The following is an 18652-nucleotide window of genomic DNA, read 5'->3' as shown; positions in this document are numbered from 1 at the left end:
GTATGTAGGATCAGTCACTGAGGCATGGACAATCTAAACAGAGCCACTTCAGTTGATAAGGATAATATTACTATTAAATACATTATCAATTTCATAGGATACATGTTGAATGATACTTGGGATATACTACCTTATCTGACCCCTCATAAGATTCACACACAAGTTTCTTGTGATACATTCTATTATTCTGTTTCATATATGTACAAACTGAGGTAGAAAGAGATTACATAACTTATTGGGTAATTTATTGGGTGTACAGCTGGCATAAAGAAAACTAGTCGTGACAGAATGAGAGAAATGTGATTTCTATTTGACAAACATTCTGTAGCTATAAAAATTATATAAGATTTTTTAAATTTAAATCTTTAAAATTCAAATATGAAGATTATGTGTTACCTCTCCGTAATGGCACAAAAAGCAGATATGCCCATGCTACCATTATAAATATATATGTATATATGTTAATATAACTAATAAACCATTCATAGACCATTCATAATAATTCATAGACCATTCATAATAATTCAATTTTAATGTAGCCGATATACCTTGTTAGCAAATAAACCATTTAATTAGTATAATTTAATTTACTATATTATACATTTGAAATGACTGGTTTTAAAGGGATGCCATTTTAGTTTAAACGGTTGTTACTAATTTATTCATTCATTAAAATGAATGTTTCCAACAGTTGACCTTTTCCTGCATTTCAGTGGTTTAGTTTTCAAGCACAATCATTTCTGCCAATGGACAGACACAAAAGTCCACTGGCACAAACTAAAGCTTTGTGGGAATGTGGGGACTGTAAAAAAATTCTCATTCTTAAACATTACATTCTTGTCATCATTTCTAAGCACTTTAAAACTCAGCTTTATTGTTACTGTTTACTTGGGAAGCTTTCTTAGTTTAATTATGATTATTCATGTATCCTTTGTGTATTTTTTGCTGTGTTTCAGAAATGTGCTTTGTCTCACATTGTATGGTTTTTAAAATTATTGCGTTCAATTTATTTAACCACCACTTTGCTTGCAACTACATTCATCAATCTATTTAAACTTGCATAGAATCTGTTGCCAAAATAGACATATGCCAATGCCATTAATTTGTCATTTGTCTTCCTTCTCAATGGTTGTTTGCATTTATTCATTCTGTGTGTTTGTAAGCTGAACCTAGTAATATACAAAGTGTAAGCTCTGTTGACTTCAAAGGCAGGAAAGTTTCTAGTTAGGAAAAATGGGAAGAAACATAGTAAACATATTTTTTTAAATGATCAAACAACTCCTAAAAGTAAAGTAATTATTAATGTAGAAAATGAATTTGAGTATTACCTTTTCTCACAAAGCAGGTAATGTTACTCGATACAGGTATGCCAATAATGTCTACTGGTAGATTGGTTTATTTATGCTATCCATTGGGTATCTATGAGATAAGATATATGCATAGATACTGTCTAAGGCTATCCATACTCCAATAACAGAATATAACACTTTAGTTGTCTTATTCAAAATGGAAACACATTCCTATAGTTCTGTAGCCTCCTAGGAAGGCTGAAAAGAAGGTATTGAAAGAATTGGTGCGAGGTTATGGTGCCCTTTCTCATAGCTGGGACATTCTCAGTGGATTCTCATGTTGGAGTGCTCAGGGAGATCTGTGGCGTAGCTTTTATAAAGGTGCTAATTCCATTAATGAAGCAATAGCCCTAATGATATAACGACCTCCAAAATTCTCCTCCTTCCAATGTCATCGTAAGAATGCTTAAAATTTCAGCACATTACTTTTAAGATTAGACAAACATTCATGTTATAGTAGATTCCATTTAAACTATTTTTGACAAAACTCTTTTGGGAAAGGCAAAGCAGATATGTCCTCCTTTATAGGTGGAGAAACAGAAAGAAATGTTAGATTTAAACTGAAACTTGAATCTGAGTGAGGTGTCTTTTCAGATCTTCATTGATTTTTAAGACTACTAGTATTTAATTCAGGAAAATTAGACTTGGGTAGGGTGCTTAAAGGGCCGTTTATCTGCCTTATCTTAGCCGCCAAAGGCTTTTCCCTTGATCACCTAGATAACCTGAAATGCATTCCTTCCTTTTGCTCTCTTCCCCTTATCACACGGTTAATCTTCTGGCAAGTTCTCTCCCTTTCTGGATGACAGCGCTAAAGAAGGTGAGCCATTTTGTGAAGGGCTCTTGGCACTAATGGCTGCACTACTCTGCAGGTTGAGAGTCCTTGCTGGAGCTGTACAGTTCTTCAAAGTTGAGATATTTCCTCCCTAAAAGAGTCTCAAAAAAAGTAGAAGAAAAGCAAAAGAGAAATGCTAGCTGGAGTTCACCAGAGACAAAGCGCAATGAAATGAAAGAAGTGATGCTAGAACATTCGTTTTCTAAAGACGCAAATACTATATGATGAAGCATGTCTCATTTAAATTTTTATATACACGGACAAATAGAGTCTATGTTTTATTCATGCCCAGAATATTATTGGATCTTTGTAAGTGAAAGTTAATCAAGTCAATTGTTATATAATTAAGATAATAACTCATAGGGAAAATGTTAAGAAAGTGCCATTCTTAGAAGCGGGAATGGATACCTAAGTATGTGAAATTAGTATAGATGATAATAATCATCATTTCTGCATTTCATTAAGTTAAAAAAATAAAACTGTATCATATATAAATTAGGCAGTATGATACTCTAAGGTTCAATAAAACAGTAATTGTTATTATTATTATAACTAAATTTATAATAACTGATAACATCCTTATGGATAGGAAGTCCAATGCAGAGAAATGCATAGATATGAAAAAGTTTGAGTGATGAGTGCCTCAAAATGCCTGTTATGTAGACTTGGTGTGTAGGGAGGCACTACCCAGAAGTTCTGGACCATTTCCAATATGAAGTCTCCTTAAGTAAAGGGTTCTTTTTCCACCCATATCTTCCACTATTGGCATCTGGCACCACATCAAAGAGCAACGATTCTGCTCTACCTTGGACTGGACATTTAAAGCCATGCTCCAAAATTAACCTTTTCTCTTTATAAATTAATTATCTCAGTTATTTTCTAATAGTGATGAAATACTAACACTGGATGTGTGACTCATTATTTCCGCCTGATGCGGAAATAAACTTGTAATTATAGCATCTTGAAAAGGAAGGCTAGTGTTTCTATTCCTATGATTTACCTTGTTTAATATTGAAAATCTGCTGCATGATGTAGTCTTAATATAGAAGTCATTAATTTAAAGTCATATATAGTTCTGTTTTGTTTTGATTTTGAGCCTACTCTTGCTTTTGTAGCCGAGCTAAACCTTGTGCTCCAGTTTCTAGCCACTAGATTCTTAGGTATATGGCACAGCACATAAAATACACTTTATCTATCTGAAAAGAAGTGTAAACCATGTACACAAAAATTATTTATTCTACATTTTATTCTTTTGAAATTAAACTCAAGGTCTTTGTCTGAAAGCACAATTGCTCCTTAGAGGATAATAGTTGACCCTTTGGCAAAAGTTTCAAATAGTTGTCTTTAGAGACTTTACAAATTTCATATAATGCCAAATAACAATATATTTTACCTATAAAATATAATTTGTAGCATGAATCTTTTTCTTTTTGGTTTTTCAAGACAGGGTTTCTCTGTGTAGTTTTGGTGCCTGTCCTGGATCTTGCTCTGTAGACCAGGCTGGCCTTGAACTCACAGAGACTCTGTCTCCCGAGTGCAAGGATTAAAGGCGTGTGCTACCACCGCCCAGTGTGTAACATGAATCTTAAAAGGTCTTATTAATAAAAACAAACCTGTAGCCAGGTATTGGGGTAAATGCTGAAAGATCAGAGAACAGAACCACCCACAGCTAACCTCATCTTACCAACTTCTCAGCTGTTCTTGTTTCCTCAAACTGGAAGCCTCTGTGTCCTCATCCAAATGGATCTCAGCTGAACTGCTGCTCAAAAGCCTAAATCTTAACCAGTCTCTAGTTCCTGGTCTCACGCCTTATATATGTTTCTGCTTCCTGCCATCACTTCCTGGGATTAAAGGCATGTGTCACCATGCCTGGCTGTTTCCAGTGTTACTTTGAACTCACAGAGATCAAGACGGATCGTGAATGCTAGGATTAAAGGTGTATATGTCACCATTTTCTGGCCTCTATGTCTATCTAGCAGCTGTTCTATTCTCTGACCCCAGATCAGTTTATTAAAGTGCCCAATATATTGGGGAACACAATATCACCACTGTAATTATTCCTAATTTTTTAACATGATGAGCCTCTTTGTGAAGCATTATTCTTTTTAGGGAGGAGAATATAGGCTTGTAAGTACATAGGATAATGCAAATTTAATTTTTGCAAACTATTATGAATAGTAATTAAATGAAAGTTCAGATGAGTCATGTTTACTTAACAGTAATTCTGAACAAGTTCAAATAGAAGCTGTATTATTGTGATTTAAGATCAGGAAAGGGCAATATTCCAGTGCTCAGCAGAGCACACTGGTACATACAACTCCAATTGGAATTGAGCATAAGAATTTAATACTATCCCCCCATCCACTTGATTTGCTTGGAAGTGGGTTAGTGTTGAGTTGGTATTACAAATGAGTAGTACAACCTTTATAGTCATGAAAATTTATACCTTTAAGGATGATCATGCTTAAGTATGGGAATTAATCCCTGGGGATAAGCTCTAGAACTAAATAATTTCATTAAAACTGGCATGGTGAAAGTAATCACTGAGGTCTGGAATTTGCATATGGAGAGGGAGAGATAATGTGATATGGGGGTGAAGCAACACTAACAGTGGTTACTGGGGATGGATGCAGTGCTACACAGGACCTCTCCTGCTCTTTTTCTCAAAGTGGGCAGAATCTGAGCTGTCTGGGGAACTGAAATTCAAAGTTACTTGTAAACTATCCAAACATTATTTCATCAACTTGTTCCATAGTTTATCCAGCTTTGTATCCAGAATTACTATGAATATCTGAATCAACATCTTGTGTGCACTGAACAAAACATACCTTTATAACCTAAGGCCTGGAAGACTTGAAGCTCAAGAAAATATCCTCCTCTTTAATCTTAACTCATCAAATTTCCATCTGGTTATTTTCAACAACCTTTCAATCTTCCATTACTAATACTTTCCCATCTTTCAACTCCTTAGCCACTTACCATGGTTCTCAGTTGCCATCCACAGTGAGTCAAAAGTGCTAAGTGACTCTTTTAAGACAGAAAAGAAAAGCTATTATTCTTCTATTCAGCATCTTATTCCACCATTTTTGTAACATAGCTCTAACATTTAGGTATTTTTTTTGAGATACTTTTATGGTGTTTTGTGGGCATTCATCCATTTATCTTTGTTAATCTTGTATAATTAGAATTCTTCATATTCTAAGGATGAGATTAAAAATCTGGCTAAAGCAGAAAATCACACTTTATCAAAGTACAGAGAATCCTTGTCACTGGAATGCTGAACCAAAATGGGGCATCCAGATCATTTAACCCCCACAGCATTGAACTATCACTGAAGAAGTAGCAGAAAGATTGTAAGGGACAGCAGTCTTGGAGGACCAAAGAGAAATAGTGTAACTGGGCACAATAGGATCATTATACTCATGAAATCATAGAGTCTGTGGTTGCTTACATAAGAATGACACAATATCAAGTCATACAATATTATAATATAGACAGAGAAATGGTTCAAGAGTCTCCTCTCCTTGCTCTGTAACCTAAGATATTTGATGACTTCCAGGGTAAGAAGAAATGGGTTTTCTTAAGGATAAAGTCCCTAGTAGGTTGACCACACTCCAGTAGTTATCCCCTTACTGAAGAATATAAAGTCAATACAAATCAGACTCAGTTTGTTATTAAAAATTAAAAAGAGGACATGGATTTGGGGAAAGATGGGGAGCTAGATCTGGGAAGACCTAGAAAGAGATACAAAGGGTGAATATGATAAAAATTCTTTGTATGAAATTCTCAAAAAATATTAGAGACTTGTGCAAAGACACACAGAGAATAGTAAATGGCTTAATAATTAAAATGAATAATTTCTACTTCTTTGCTTTTGTTAGCAATATCATCCATTTAAAAACTTATTAAGCTTTTGCTAATCAAAATTTTCCCCTTAAAGTTTACATATTTTAATTTTAAATAATGCTTTATTTTTTAAAGAAATAATAATGTAGCCTAACTTTAAATCATTTTGTATAAGGACATACAATTTTAATTCTTAGTATTTTTTTCAGACTGAAGATATATAAAAATATAATTAAATTTGTTTTGCAAAGTGGTTGTAACAATTGATGGCTAAATTACACAGTATTCATACTTTTCCTGAACCTTAAAAGAAACTGAGACAAAAAATAATAATTAGAAACAAAAAGAAATTACTTATACTGTATAGAAGAATTTTAACTCAGAAATTATGGCTGACTTGAATATGGGCCCCAAGACCTCAGAGATTTCAAACAGATTTTGAAAACCACAGGTGAAGGAAGGAATTATATTATCTGTCGTTTGTTGAGAATTTATACTGAACAGGTAAGGCAGCAAATATCCTGTAGTTAAATTAAGGGACTGGTTTCTGTAAGAACTTAGAAAGACCAGTTCTCAGAGGGGCCAGGAGGAAAAGACAGAATCAAAATTTGCTACTATGAGGAGGAAGAGGTTCTTCTATGCTAACCTCACGACTGAAAATGACTGGCTCTTGGTCCATAAGCTACTGAAAGTAGCTTACTGGACCTGTGAGGAATCAGTGTATGCTGAACAGGACCTAATCTTGTCTGAAATAGAGAAACATGAAGCCTGATCTCCCACATCCTCTTGACCTAAGGCTAGTCTGCCATTTCATTTTAATTTCTTCAACATGTTTTAATACATGTGGTGGATTTGGAAATGCATACCTGTTTATAATATCATTTATACTTGTTTTAAAAGCATGTGAAACTCAGAAAATCATGCCCAGCCATGATTTTGCAGCTAGAGCTTCATAGTTTATGACTTACCCATACTGTAATTTCATCGAAATTTATAGTGTAATGTTATCTTTGACATTTTAAATATCAAGAATTATTAATCCTAAATAACATTTGATGTCAGTTTCTCTTTAGAATATTCTATTAAGCATCAAAAACATAAAATCCTTTAACTAAAAGATGTTACGCTCAATTTATTAAATTTATTGCTTCAACTTTCCTGTCATCTAAGCCCTGCCAAGTAGAAGAGAACATGGAAAAGTTTACTTCCTATTCACAGACTAACCACAGAAAGTCATGAGTTAACACTTGAGAATAAATAACGATCTTTAAAGATAGGTGTGATGTATTTATTTGAATAATAACGCAAATTTAGCTATCTGTAAAGAACTTCAGAAGGCCATACTTCATCTTTTATTTTTCTGACAGTAGGAGATGAATGAAAGGCTATATATAAGACATTCTTGCTAGGATTTAGCCATTTAAATTATGCATTACACCTGCATTGTTCAGATGGTACTTATCTGCTTCTCCATCACGTATTTTAGTTGCTAAGAATAGAAATTAAGAAGAGACTTCCAGTTATAACAGATGATAGTGAAGTAAAAAGCTTATCCGACAATACATAGTGAATGTCAATTTTTTCAAAGATATTTTTACCTGTAGAGATGCAAAGAAGCTCTGCATCTAAACTATCATTAAAATATTAAAAGTACCAAGCCACATCTGTATTTATTTTCTTGGTGAGATGAAAGCCGTAATGTTTTGCATAAATTATAAAGATAATTAAGGTATAATAATTATTAGTGCTATGGAAGACTTTGTCCAAAAGTTAAAAGGTATCCATACTTCTCAATAAACTAAGCGATAATACAAATGCAATGATGAACATTGTAAAATATAAGCTAATGGTAAAACTTTATAATAGAGGGACTGAGAAGCAGACCAGCTAGTGAGGTGCCTGTCAAGCAAATAGAAAGACATACCTGACTTAAATCACTGGAAGTCATAGAAAGAAGCTAGGTGTGGTGGTGCACGCTTGATCTCAGAAAGGAGGAGGTGGAGACAGGAAGATCCCCACAGCTCATTGGTTACACAGCTGACTAATCTCTAAGTCCCAGATCTCAGTCTGTCTCAAAACACAAAGAGAATGGTCATTGAGGAACTATGTACAATGTTAACCTCTGGCTTTTTTGTCAGTATGCACATACATGTGCATTTATACACACACACACATGCATCTATACATACAAAAAATACACCCATATCTACATGCCCAACACACAAAATAAATAGTAAGTACTTAAATTTTATTCTCTTAATGACCACAAATTATCTTAAAAATGGAGTAAACCTGGAATCTGATGGGTCAAGGATGAAATACAGATTAAAAGTGTTTGCTTAGGATATACCAATACTGTGAATTAATTCTAACAACTAGGAAAATGAAAACTAGCATATATATTTTATTGTTTATTTATTCATTTATTTAAAATTATACTTATGATATGCATTAATTATACTCATGATATTAATTGCATTTGCAATATTCATTCAGTAATTATATTTATGATATTCATTAATTACATTAATTGTATTGATTTATTACATTCATGATATTATATCCTGATACTACTGTCCATTTGTGGGACTTTTCCATCACACAAAACAGAGATTCTGTACTTAGGAAATCATTGCTCTCTATTGCTTTCTTCTCCATCTTGAGATAACATCTAATCTTTCTGTCTCTATAAATTTGTATGTTCTATATATTTCATGTAATACAATTCTATAGTATTTGTCCTTTTTTGAATGTAAAAGCATTTTATGTACAACTACAGGAGAAGTAATACACAGATAGCTTGAACATAAAAACAGGTTATAATTCAAAAGTCCAGGGTTATTTTAAACAGTAAAATATTTTCTCTGTAGAAAATAGTAAAAATGATAACATTTCCCAATAAGCCCTTTTAAGACAAATGATAGCTCAATTATACATATAAATATTGATTAGATTCTGGGATACAGAAGAAACATATCTTCACCTGTTCAGAGTGCTGTTTTACTTAAGTTGTGTAAGTGAGATTCCTATTCATCTTCCCCTTCACTGTGTGATTTATGGCAGACATTTTTCTATAGGCTAATCCATGATCTAAAAAGATTTTAGCCTCCCCTCCTGAAAGTATGGCCAGCATTTTCTTTCATCAGCTTGATATAGTACAAATTCTTATCCTAATGGTGAAATGTTGCACTAAAGCTTGCCCATTGACTGGGCAAAACCAAAACTTATTATAAGACACAGTCATCCTAGGGTCCCCCCTGCTAGGTAGCCTCCCTAGATCTGTGGGTTGCAGTCTGATTGTTCTTTGCTTTATGTCTAGTATCCATTTACGAGTGAGTACATACCATGTTTGTCCTTCTGAGTCTGAGTTACCTCACTCAAAGCTATAGTAATAAAAACAGTTTGGTACTGGCAAAAAAACCGACATACAGACCAATGGAATCGAATTGAAGACCCTGACATTAATCCCCACACATATGAACACCTGATTTTTGACAAAGAAGCCAAAACTATACAATGGAAAAAAGAAAATATCTTCAACAAATGGTGCTGGAATAACTGGATGTCAGCATGTAAAGGATTGCAAATAGATCCATACCTGTCACCATGCACAAAACTCAAGTCCAAGTGGATCAAAGACCTCAACATAAATTCAGTTACACTGAACTTGATAGAAGAGAAAGTAGGAAGTACTCTTGAATGCATTGGCACAGGAGATCACTTCCTAAATATAACACCAGTAGCACAGACACTGAGATCAACAATTAATAAATGGGATCTCTTGAAACTAAGAAGCTTTTATAGGGCAAAAGACATAGTCAATAAGACAAAAAGAAAGCCTACAGAATGGGAAAAGATCTTCACTAACCCCACATCTGACAGAGGACTGATCTCCAAAGTATATAAAGAACTCAAGAAACTAGACATCTAAATACTGAACAATCTAATTTAAAAAATGGGCTACAGAGCTAAACTGAGAATTCTCAAAAGAAGAATCTCAAATGGCTGAAAGACATTTAAGGAAATGCTCACCATCATTAGTCATCAGAGAAATACAAATCAGAATGACTCTGAGATACCACCTTACACCTGTCAGAATGGCTAAGATCAAAAACACTAATGACAGTCTATGTTGGAGAGAATGCGAAACAAGAGGAACACTACTCCACTGTTGGTGGGAGTGCAAACTTGTACAACTGCTGTGGAAATCAATATGGCGGTTTCTCAGAAAATTGGGAATCGATCTACCTCAATTCCCAGCCATGCCACTCTTGAGCATATACCCAAAGAATGCTCAATCATACCACAAAGATACATGCTCAACTATGTTCATAGCAGCATTATTCATAATAGCCAGAATCTAGAAACAACCTAGATGTCATTCAAATGAAGAATGGATTAAGAAAAATGTGGTACATATACACAGTTAAGTACTACTTAGCAGAGAAAAACAATGACATCATGAAATTTGCAGAAAAAAAATGGATGGAACTAAGTTACATTTTTTAAATGAATGTAAATTGGGTGTAGAGGCTTGCTTGAGTCCATCTGGGTTCACATTCCTTTCCCTCATGCAAATCCAGATGCATTGGCAACACCCCATTGAATATTACAGATCAGACCAGGAAAATCCCCAAAGCTCATTAGTCAGACAGTCCACAGACAATAATGACAATAAATGCCAGGTTTTGATAGCCCCAGGATCGACACCTGAAACAGAAACAAGCCAATCCATGGTTTCTCTTTTGACTAGAGTGGATGCATTTAATTCATGTCATTGTGGAGAGATTGGTACCAGAAGAACAAAGACTGTTATAGTCTTGATATCTTGATACCTCTTTTCTCTTTCCTAGAAGTTATGTCAACTGTGGCTAAACTTTCTCTAATTATCTTTGACTGATGGGCATAGAAGCAACATGTTTCTCCCAGTGCCATACAGACTCCCAGTGTCTCATAAAGAGGTGGTCCATCCTCTCTGATTCTGAAAAATAACCTCTGCAAAGAAGTCGAAGCGACTTACAGACGAGATGCAGAATTTTCTAGATTGTTCGAATCTATATCTACTTGAGCACTGAGATCCTTAAAGTTCCTGTTTCCCATAACTAAGGCTCGTGTTTCAAGTACAATGGAACACACGAAGCCTGTCCCCACTAGCAGGGGAATGAGAATGGGAATGACTCCCTGTGCAGGGGGAAGCCAAGAAATCTAGATTTAGGTGGGCCTTGCCCTCTTCTCCATTACAGATGAACACCTGCCGAATAATATACACGAGGATACAAAGGAGTGGGCTCTCCTCCAGTGCAAATATTGAGAAGGTGCACACTTGGTTAAGCTGTTAATGAAAGCAAAGCCAGGTAGTCTCTGCGGTCTGTAAATACACTCATCCACCATTCCTTGAATTAACCTGCTTTATATGACTACAGGAATCTGAATGGAGAAATTATCTAGTTGGTATCTTAGTGACTTTCACTACTGTACGAGTAGTGTGGACCAGAGAGCAAGGGCCATTCCACATTGTCTCCAGGCCCTGGGTCATTAGGATGAAGCTTGTGGGCAGGCTCAAACATTGGTGAGGGAACAGCTTCTTGAACTATATGATGAATAGTCCATTAAGCAGGCACACTTTCCTCGGAGATCCCCCCAATGCGAGCTTAGGTGGGTTCATTTGCAGCTGTTAGGGTTAGAAGTGGGGGTTATTGTTTGATTAGTTCCAATCCCAACATAATATGGGGGCCTGGATTCTAGGCATAACCAACAATCCTGATCTATGTTCAGTTCAGAATAGTTAAGGAACTGATATATTCTTTCTAGCATTCTGAAAATCAAGGGCCTGACTTCTGATGCCTCCTGAACCTATAACCCCATAGTAACCAAAGGAATTCCTGGGGAAGTTGGAGTTTTGAGGCTTAGGGGGCTTGTATTCTTGAGGTACCAAGATGGGTCCATTTGGGTGGATGGGTCTGATGACTTTAGTTCCAGGGTTCTTTTGAATAGTAAATTTGGTGTCTGGACCTGGATCATTCATAAATAACCCGACTCCTCCCCAGATTCTACCAGTTTTACAATAACGATCTTCAGTTTCCTAATAGGCCCTTACATTGATGGATATGAAATTGCATTGCCCATGACCACAGGTAGGTAGCGATAGTTACCTTTCTAGAGGTTTGAGGAGATCAGTGTGCGCCAGGAGGACTAAGTTTACAACTGAGCACAATTGTATTCCCTGCGTTTCTGGAAGCTAAGGGGGTTTGTCAGCCAGGCAAGAATAGTACTGAATAGATCAGAGCCCATTTTCTTCACTTGTAGACACACAGTCCAAGGGACATGCTCCTCCCTAGGAGCAAGTAATCATCCCCTAGTAGTCTCTCGATGCAATCAGTATTTTAAAGAAATCTACATGGAAGGTGGTTTGGGTCTCAGCAGATAGATTGGCTGGCTATGAGCTCCCTATTTCCAGTCTCTCTTTATTGCCACCTCCCACCCCCTTACTCCTCCCCACCCCACCCCCCATCCTCTCTGCTCGTCCTAGCTACAGCTGCTTTCTGATAGGGAGGGGGCATATGATAGGTGGCTAAGCAGCCTATGTCAGAGCATGCAGCATTTGGTTAGTAAAAGCACCATCATTCAGAGTAATTGCTGAGGAGAAAATCTAGGAATAGCACCTGGCTGAGGAGAAATTAAAACTTAATTTGCACAAGAAAGAAGCTTGGCACCTATCACCTGCCTGGCCTTGATGGCAATCTCCTTGGGTCAGTGGGAAGTAACCACTTTAACTCAGTAACTAGCAAGTGGCTAAAACATCATCCCAGGAATGTGAGCAGTAAATCTCTTAAGTTAGGGTCTTGTGTAAACAACCCAGGGTGAAGGTGAGGAGCTGGGGATTTAATTGCTAGTAGTTATTTTCTCTTATCTGCAAGTGTGATGAGCTAATGTTTATCTGCATTTGTCCTTGGATAAAAAGGTATCTTCGCTGAAATACTGTTGTCTGGAGAATGGCCCCGGCCCGATTTATTTTAATAAAAAATAAACATGGCTGGGGACAGTTATCCTGTTAGGGAAACTTGTGCCCAAGATTGAGATGCAATCGTGAGATTACATGCACACATAACATGGAGATGCACGGTAAATGGGGAGAATCATAGCAGTTATTGCACAAGGAGTTTACAAGAGACAGCCAGTTCATTCAAAAGGCAGTAATTCCATAACCATAACTACTTGTGTGATGGTTTCCTCTAACAGAACCCTTAGTTCTGATAGGTTGACCTTCTGAACTCCAGTTGTCACTGCTGTATGCTCTCATGGACTTTTGCTACCAGTGGCTCTCAATAGTTGGTGACTGTAGAAGCTGTCTCAATTTGGTTGGGATTGGTTTCCACATATCCAGAGGAGGTTTCTATGAAAACTCGCAACTACTCTACACAAGAACAGAATTTGATGTTTATAAAGTCCACTTCCCAGTGGTTTCTGAGGTGGTTCCTCAGGCACAGACTCCTTCATGGCTTTTCTTCCTGCATTGGGGTTCATTTGTAGATGTGTGGCACCTCCCAACATAATGTACTTGACAAAATTGTGTATTTGAGAGATGTTGCATCTGGGCCTGAGTAACTCAGCAGTTTCACTTGACCCCAGTTAGGTGGCCTGGTGGAGTTTGGTGACCACCTGTCTTCCAATACCATCAGGAAGTACAGGTCCCTCATCTGGCAAGAAACACCACCCATTTGTCTCCTCTTCCCTTTTTGCCCCTCCCCTTTTATCCCTGTGTATAAGTTGGTCAGTAAAGCAATTCAGACAGAGAAACCAAGATGTGGAGACACTCCATGGGTTTTAGGGCCACCTTATAGGTAGCCAAGTCTGCTGCCTGGTTCTCTTGTGCCTCTGGAGATTTCCATTTTGATGTCCTTTGTGGTGGATAATGCATACCTCCCTTGGCAGCAGTATGACCTCTAGTAGAATCATGATTTCTTCTTTGTTTTCTATTTTCTTTCCTGCTGAGGTGGAGAGTCTCCTCTTTATATAGAGGGTCCCATGGGCACAGGCCAGGGTAAATGCATTCACACTGTCCATGTACACAGTGATGGCTTTTCCCTCACTGAAGTAACATGCCTGGGTTAATGCCAGATGCTCAGTCCCTTGCTGAGGGACTCGACCCACATTGTCCTATCCCAGGTGACAGCTGTGGTTCTGTCATGCCTAATTCAACATTGAAAAAAAAATTGATCCCATCAGTATATAGCACCTCATCTACTTCTTGTAATGGGACATCCCCTAAGCCAGATCTGGCAGATTGAACTGTGCCAGTCACTCCCAGGCGATAGTGGAGAGGCTGCATTGGGTTATAATCTAGTACCAGACTGGTAAGGTTAATGACTAAAGTTTTACAGAATCAAATACAGGGATGGTCCAGAAGTGTCTGATGATGTGTTATTTGTATGTTAGATATCCACCTCATTGGTGTTCCCCTTAGGAGTTCCTCTACAGAGTGCAGGGTGGTTAAGAAACAGTTCCATCTTCCTTCAGGTCTGTTTTTCTGATCAAAAGAATTGACCAAAACAGAGGGACACAGAGTGACACATAGTCAAGATGACCTGGGGGAGGCACTATACACACTTAAACAAGGGGTCTGGTGACATTTCACATGGACCCAAAACACCAGAATTTGGGTTGTGTCCAGCTTTTCCTAAGTGTCCTATGCAGAAGGCACTATAAAGAGACTTACCTCCAGAAGGCTCAGATCCAGGTGACTTTTGGCAGTTTCGGCAGGCTTCAGGGAGCCTCTGAGTTGACAAAGCAGAGGCAGGAGAATTGCCTGAGGCTCTGAAACATCTTAATGTACATACTTCCTAGCAACTATCCATTCCCCAAGGTATTGGTCCTGGGGATCTGCGACCCTTGCCCTTGGTATCTCTGTGAGTCTTGTTGGAGCCTACATACATACATTTAAAACCAATAGAAAGTCTTTATTGTGAGCTGGCAAGCTACATGGGGATCTTACCCAAATTGTGTAGCCTCATCATTCTTTACCTTTAATGTACAAAAAAATTCATCCTGGTAAAGACACTTCAGTTAGCAGGAAATGTTAGGGGGAAGCTAAATTTCAGAAGCCAAAAAGCAAGGTTGATACACTTAAGGACTTTCCTAGATCCTGAAACTATAAACTAGGTCTTTGTTCCCATTTTGGCAAGTATCAGGGCCTATGTGCTGGGTTCTAAAAAACGGTGGCTCTAACATGGCATCAGGTATGCTACTAAGGTCTGGGGGCCTGTTACAAAATCTTTTAATAAATCAGTACAGATTACATAAAATATACAATACATATGATTCCTGTAAATTTTTAAAATGATAATATAGATTATTATGGATATATTCTATTATGGAGTAGTATTTCACATTGTTAGCCATAAGTCTTTGTGTCCTGATGCAAAAATTAGACTTGATTACACAAAATTTTAAATTTTACCTATGTTTGAGAATACTACAAATGAAAGACAACTGAAAAGAAATTATTTTAAGAATACAATACCACTTAAAAAGTGAGCTTTCAAGACAGAAACTCTTAATGTTAAAGGCTTCGCCAGTGTTGACTGCAACCAAGAGTCGTGTCCTTAAGGCTGCGATTTTGAGCTCACCACAGTCAAAGCCAAGCAGCTGCCCAGCTGATACCTTACAGATTGTCTAAATGAGAAAGTAGATATTCTCCACCCAAAGGTACTTCATAAAATAGGATGAATCACCCATTAACATAAGCTATGCAGATGTCTGCAAAGTGGCATAAGAAACATGAGAAAGGAAGGATGAGATAGACTTCCAAGGGAAAAGAGAACAGAGTGTCACAAATCTTAAGGGAATAAATGGCGTGTCTGGAACGATTTCTAAGAATGATTTTTAGGTAACTTGAGGATACAAGACAAAGTGCATGACCATACAAAAAAAGTGAGAAAAAAGCAATCCACCACATGAAGGAAAAATTCAAGAAAGAAATCATCTAAAAAATCCAATAAGACATCTTGAAGCTCAAAGGTTCTAACAGGGGAATGCAGAATACAACTTTGTCAACTTTGATGTAAGGGTAGACACGAAAGACAGCATCTTTCCTCTTTCTTGTCTTTCCTTTCCTTTTGAGGTGAATGAACTTTGCTACAAATATACGGATACTCAAATCCATATAAAATGCTAAAGGTAGTTGATATAACAGATTGAATTTTGTTTTTCTTGTTTTAAAAAGTTGAGCTTTTTTCAGCTTGTATGTATGTCCTTTCAAGCACTTCAAGGCTTCTCTTTAATGGTATTGTTTCACTTATTTAGTTACTTTTTTATTTTTATGAAAGAGCTGCAGTTTATAAGACTTTTTTGGCCCTTATTTTTTCCATTCTTTATGTGACATTACTCATACCAGTGATTTCCCAAATTAAATATATCTCATTAATTCACCTGGGTAGGTTGTTAAAGGACCATCTATTGTCTGTGCTCTTATTCCTAATTTAAAATGTATATCACATGATTTTTTCCAACATCAGGAGAGCCTGGACAACATTTAGCTCTGTGCATTAAAAGCAAAAGAAATGTGCGTTGTCAGAAATCTCTGCCTTAGTGTGACCGTCTGATTATCAATATACTTCTAACCTTTGTATCTTTACAAAAAAATCTATCTGTTCACAGAGACAACCCATAATCCCATAAAGCCAGTATTCTAAACTGAGACTCTAAGGTATTTAAGTATGCAGTTTTGTCATGAGACTACATTATCCAGATGCAGGGCACATGAATAAGACAAGCTACGCATGAATACCCTTTTCACTCCATGCCTAAGTGTGCACAAATATACTTATGTTCTCCATGTACAGGTGTTGTATCTGCTCTTTAATCACCACTACTCATACTTGAAAATAAGAAGTAAATGGAAACTCCTTATGAAAGCATGCTAGACTAGTATCAGAACACCATTCAGCTTTGGTGATAGTGTTTCCTCTTTGCTTTCAACCTGTAAGGTCCTATTCCATGATTACATTTGAAGTAGGTACTGGGAAACATGACGTCCATCAGGGTTACACATCTTTTCTATTCCATTTCTTCCTGTCATAGAGTTTAGGTGTCTGTAGGTTGTTTCAAGTTTTAAACACAGGTTGTTGCTTTTGTCTGGATATGATTCTTTGACAGGACACTGGTTCTGTTAAACATCACACTCCTAAATCTGTTTGTCGGATACACATTTCTACAACCACTCTGAGTTTTTCGAATGCATTAGTGCCAGTCATAACTTATTTGTTGCCTCTCTCCTTCCTCTGGATCCTGCCTCTAAAGTATAAGACATCACATGAGGATCTTTGCAAGAAGACAATTGGGAAAGGAGGATCTTATGTTTATTTGGTCTTTGCCATAGAGCTGAGCCTTGATCCATTTTCTTACTCAAAGTTGCATTGAGTTTTGTTCCTTGTTACATGAATTTCAGAACTGGCAATTTTCAAACATTTGAGTGTCCAAACACCTAGAATTTGTTTGATTTTTTCATCCTTTATGGTTTTTATCTCTTTCCAATAAAACCTTATTAACGGCAGGATGTGAAAGGTTCATGATAATTTTTTTTCCAATCACATTTTCTAAAAGCACAAATCCAATGGACATTAAATTCTCAATGGTTTTTATTCATCTCTCACTTTCTGTCGTCGTTTCCCAGGAGTGTAACCCTGTCACCAAGGTTTATTACTCTCTTTCATCAAACGCACAGTGTCTTTCCCCAAATCTTTCTTTTCTCTCCTCCTCAGTTTCCTCTGATGAAATTATTTGTTATGACTGTCTGGATTTTGAAAGTTGGGTTCCACAAAGTATTATTGTCACATTTCTTTTAAGACTGATTTAGAGCAGTTATCAAGTTCCAGAGCTTTAAATGTTACTTGTATAATGATAAATATAAAATTATTAGACCCCAGATCTTACATTGACATAATCTTATTTTAAAATGATACATTTGGATTTTTCACATCAAATAGAGATTCACATATACATATACACTTTCAAATGTGAACACCAAGTAAAAATATGTAACTGCAAAAACTTGCATTTGTATATTTGATTCATGCTATCTTTTCCTTAAAATATAAGCTCAATGGTAAAAAATACTAATTTGTTCAGTTTTATCTCCTCAGGTGTTTCATGTGATGTAGCCACACAGCCAGTATTTGTTGACTGAATGACTGAAATAATATATGTTAATACAATTTTATTTTAATAGAAATATGCTGTTTCAAAATGACTCATTCTAGTTACAGATGTGTTAAGGAGAAAGGAACAGACTAACTAAAATGATGTTCCTTGCTTTCTTCCAGATCCCAATTCTCTGGCTGGCCAGAATGGCCCTGATCATGCTCTCATAGGAGGAATAGTGGCTGTAGTTGTGTTTGTCACACTTTGCTCCATATTTCTGCTTGGCCGATATCTGGCAAGACATAAAGGTGAGTAATAGTTAAAGAAAGCTCTCTTAGTTTTGATTAAAAAACCTTGCAAAAACTAATTTCATTCTGAATTCTTACAGGCATATAAGTGAGTGGAGGCAGGAATATAGAAAGAAAGAGGGATTTGGAGACCTAAATCCTAAATTGTTTCAGGGAAGCAATGATAATTATTATTTCAA

At 36.6% G+C, this 18652-nt stretch overlaps 1 protein-coding gene across 2 annotated transcripts in view; it reads left to right on the top strand.

Moving 5' to 3' along the window:
• The window catches only part of Cadm2 (cell adhesion molecule 2), a 974322-nt gene that overhangs the window by 947059 nt on the left and 8611 nt on the right, over positions 1 to 18652 (top strand). For both annotated transcript variants that reach the window (XM_052740982.1, XM_052740983.1), the window contains one exon: positions 18348 to 18473. In XM_052740982.1, the coding sequence (XP_052596942.1) occupies positions 18348 to 18473 (126 nt within the window). The remainder of the gene's footprint in view (positions 1 to 18347; positions 18474 to 18652) is intronic.

Source organism: Peromyscus californicus, unplaced genomic scaffold (assembly GCF_007827085.1).
Source record: "Peromyscus californicus insignis strain IS unplaced genomic scaffold, ASM782708v3 Scaffold_16__1_contigs__length_79575227, whole genome shotgun sequence".
NCBI classification, from domain to species: Eukaryota; Metazoa; Chordata; class Mammalia; order Rodentia; family Cricetidae; genus Peromyscus; species Peromyscus californicus.
The sequence above is the reverse complement of the archived record's forward strand: the minus strand, read 5'-3'. Positions and strand labels throughout refer to the sequence as shown.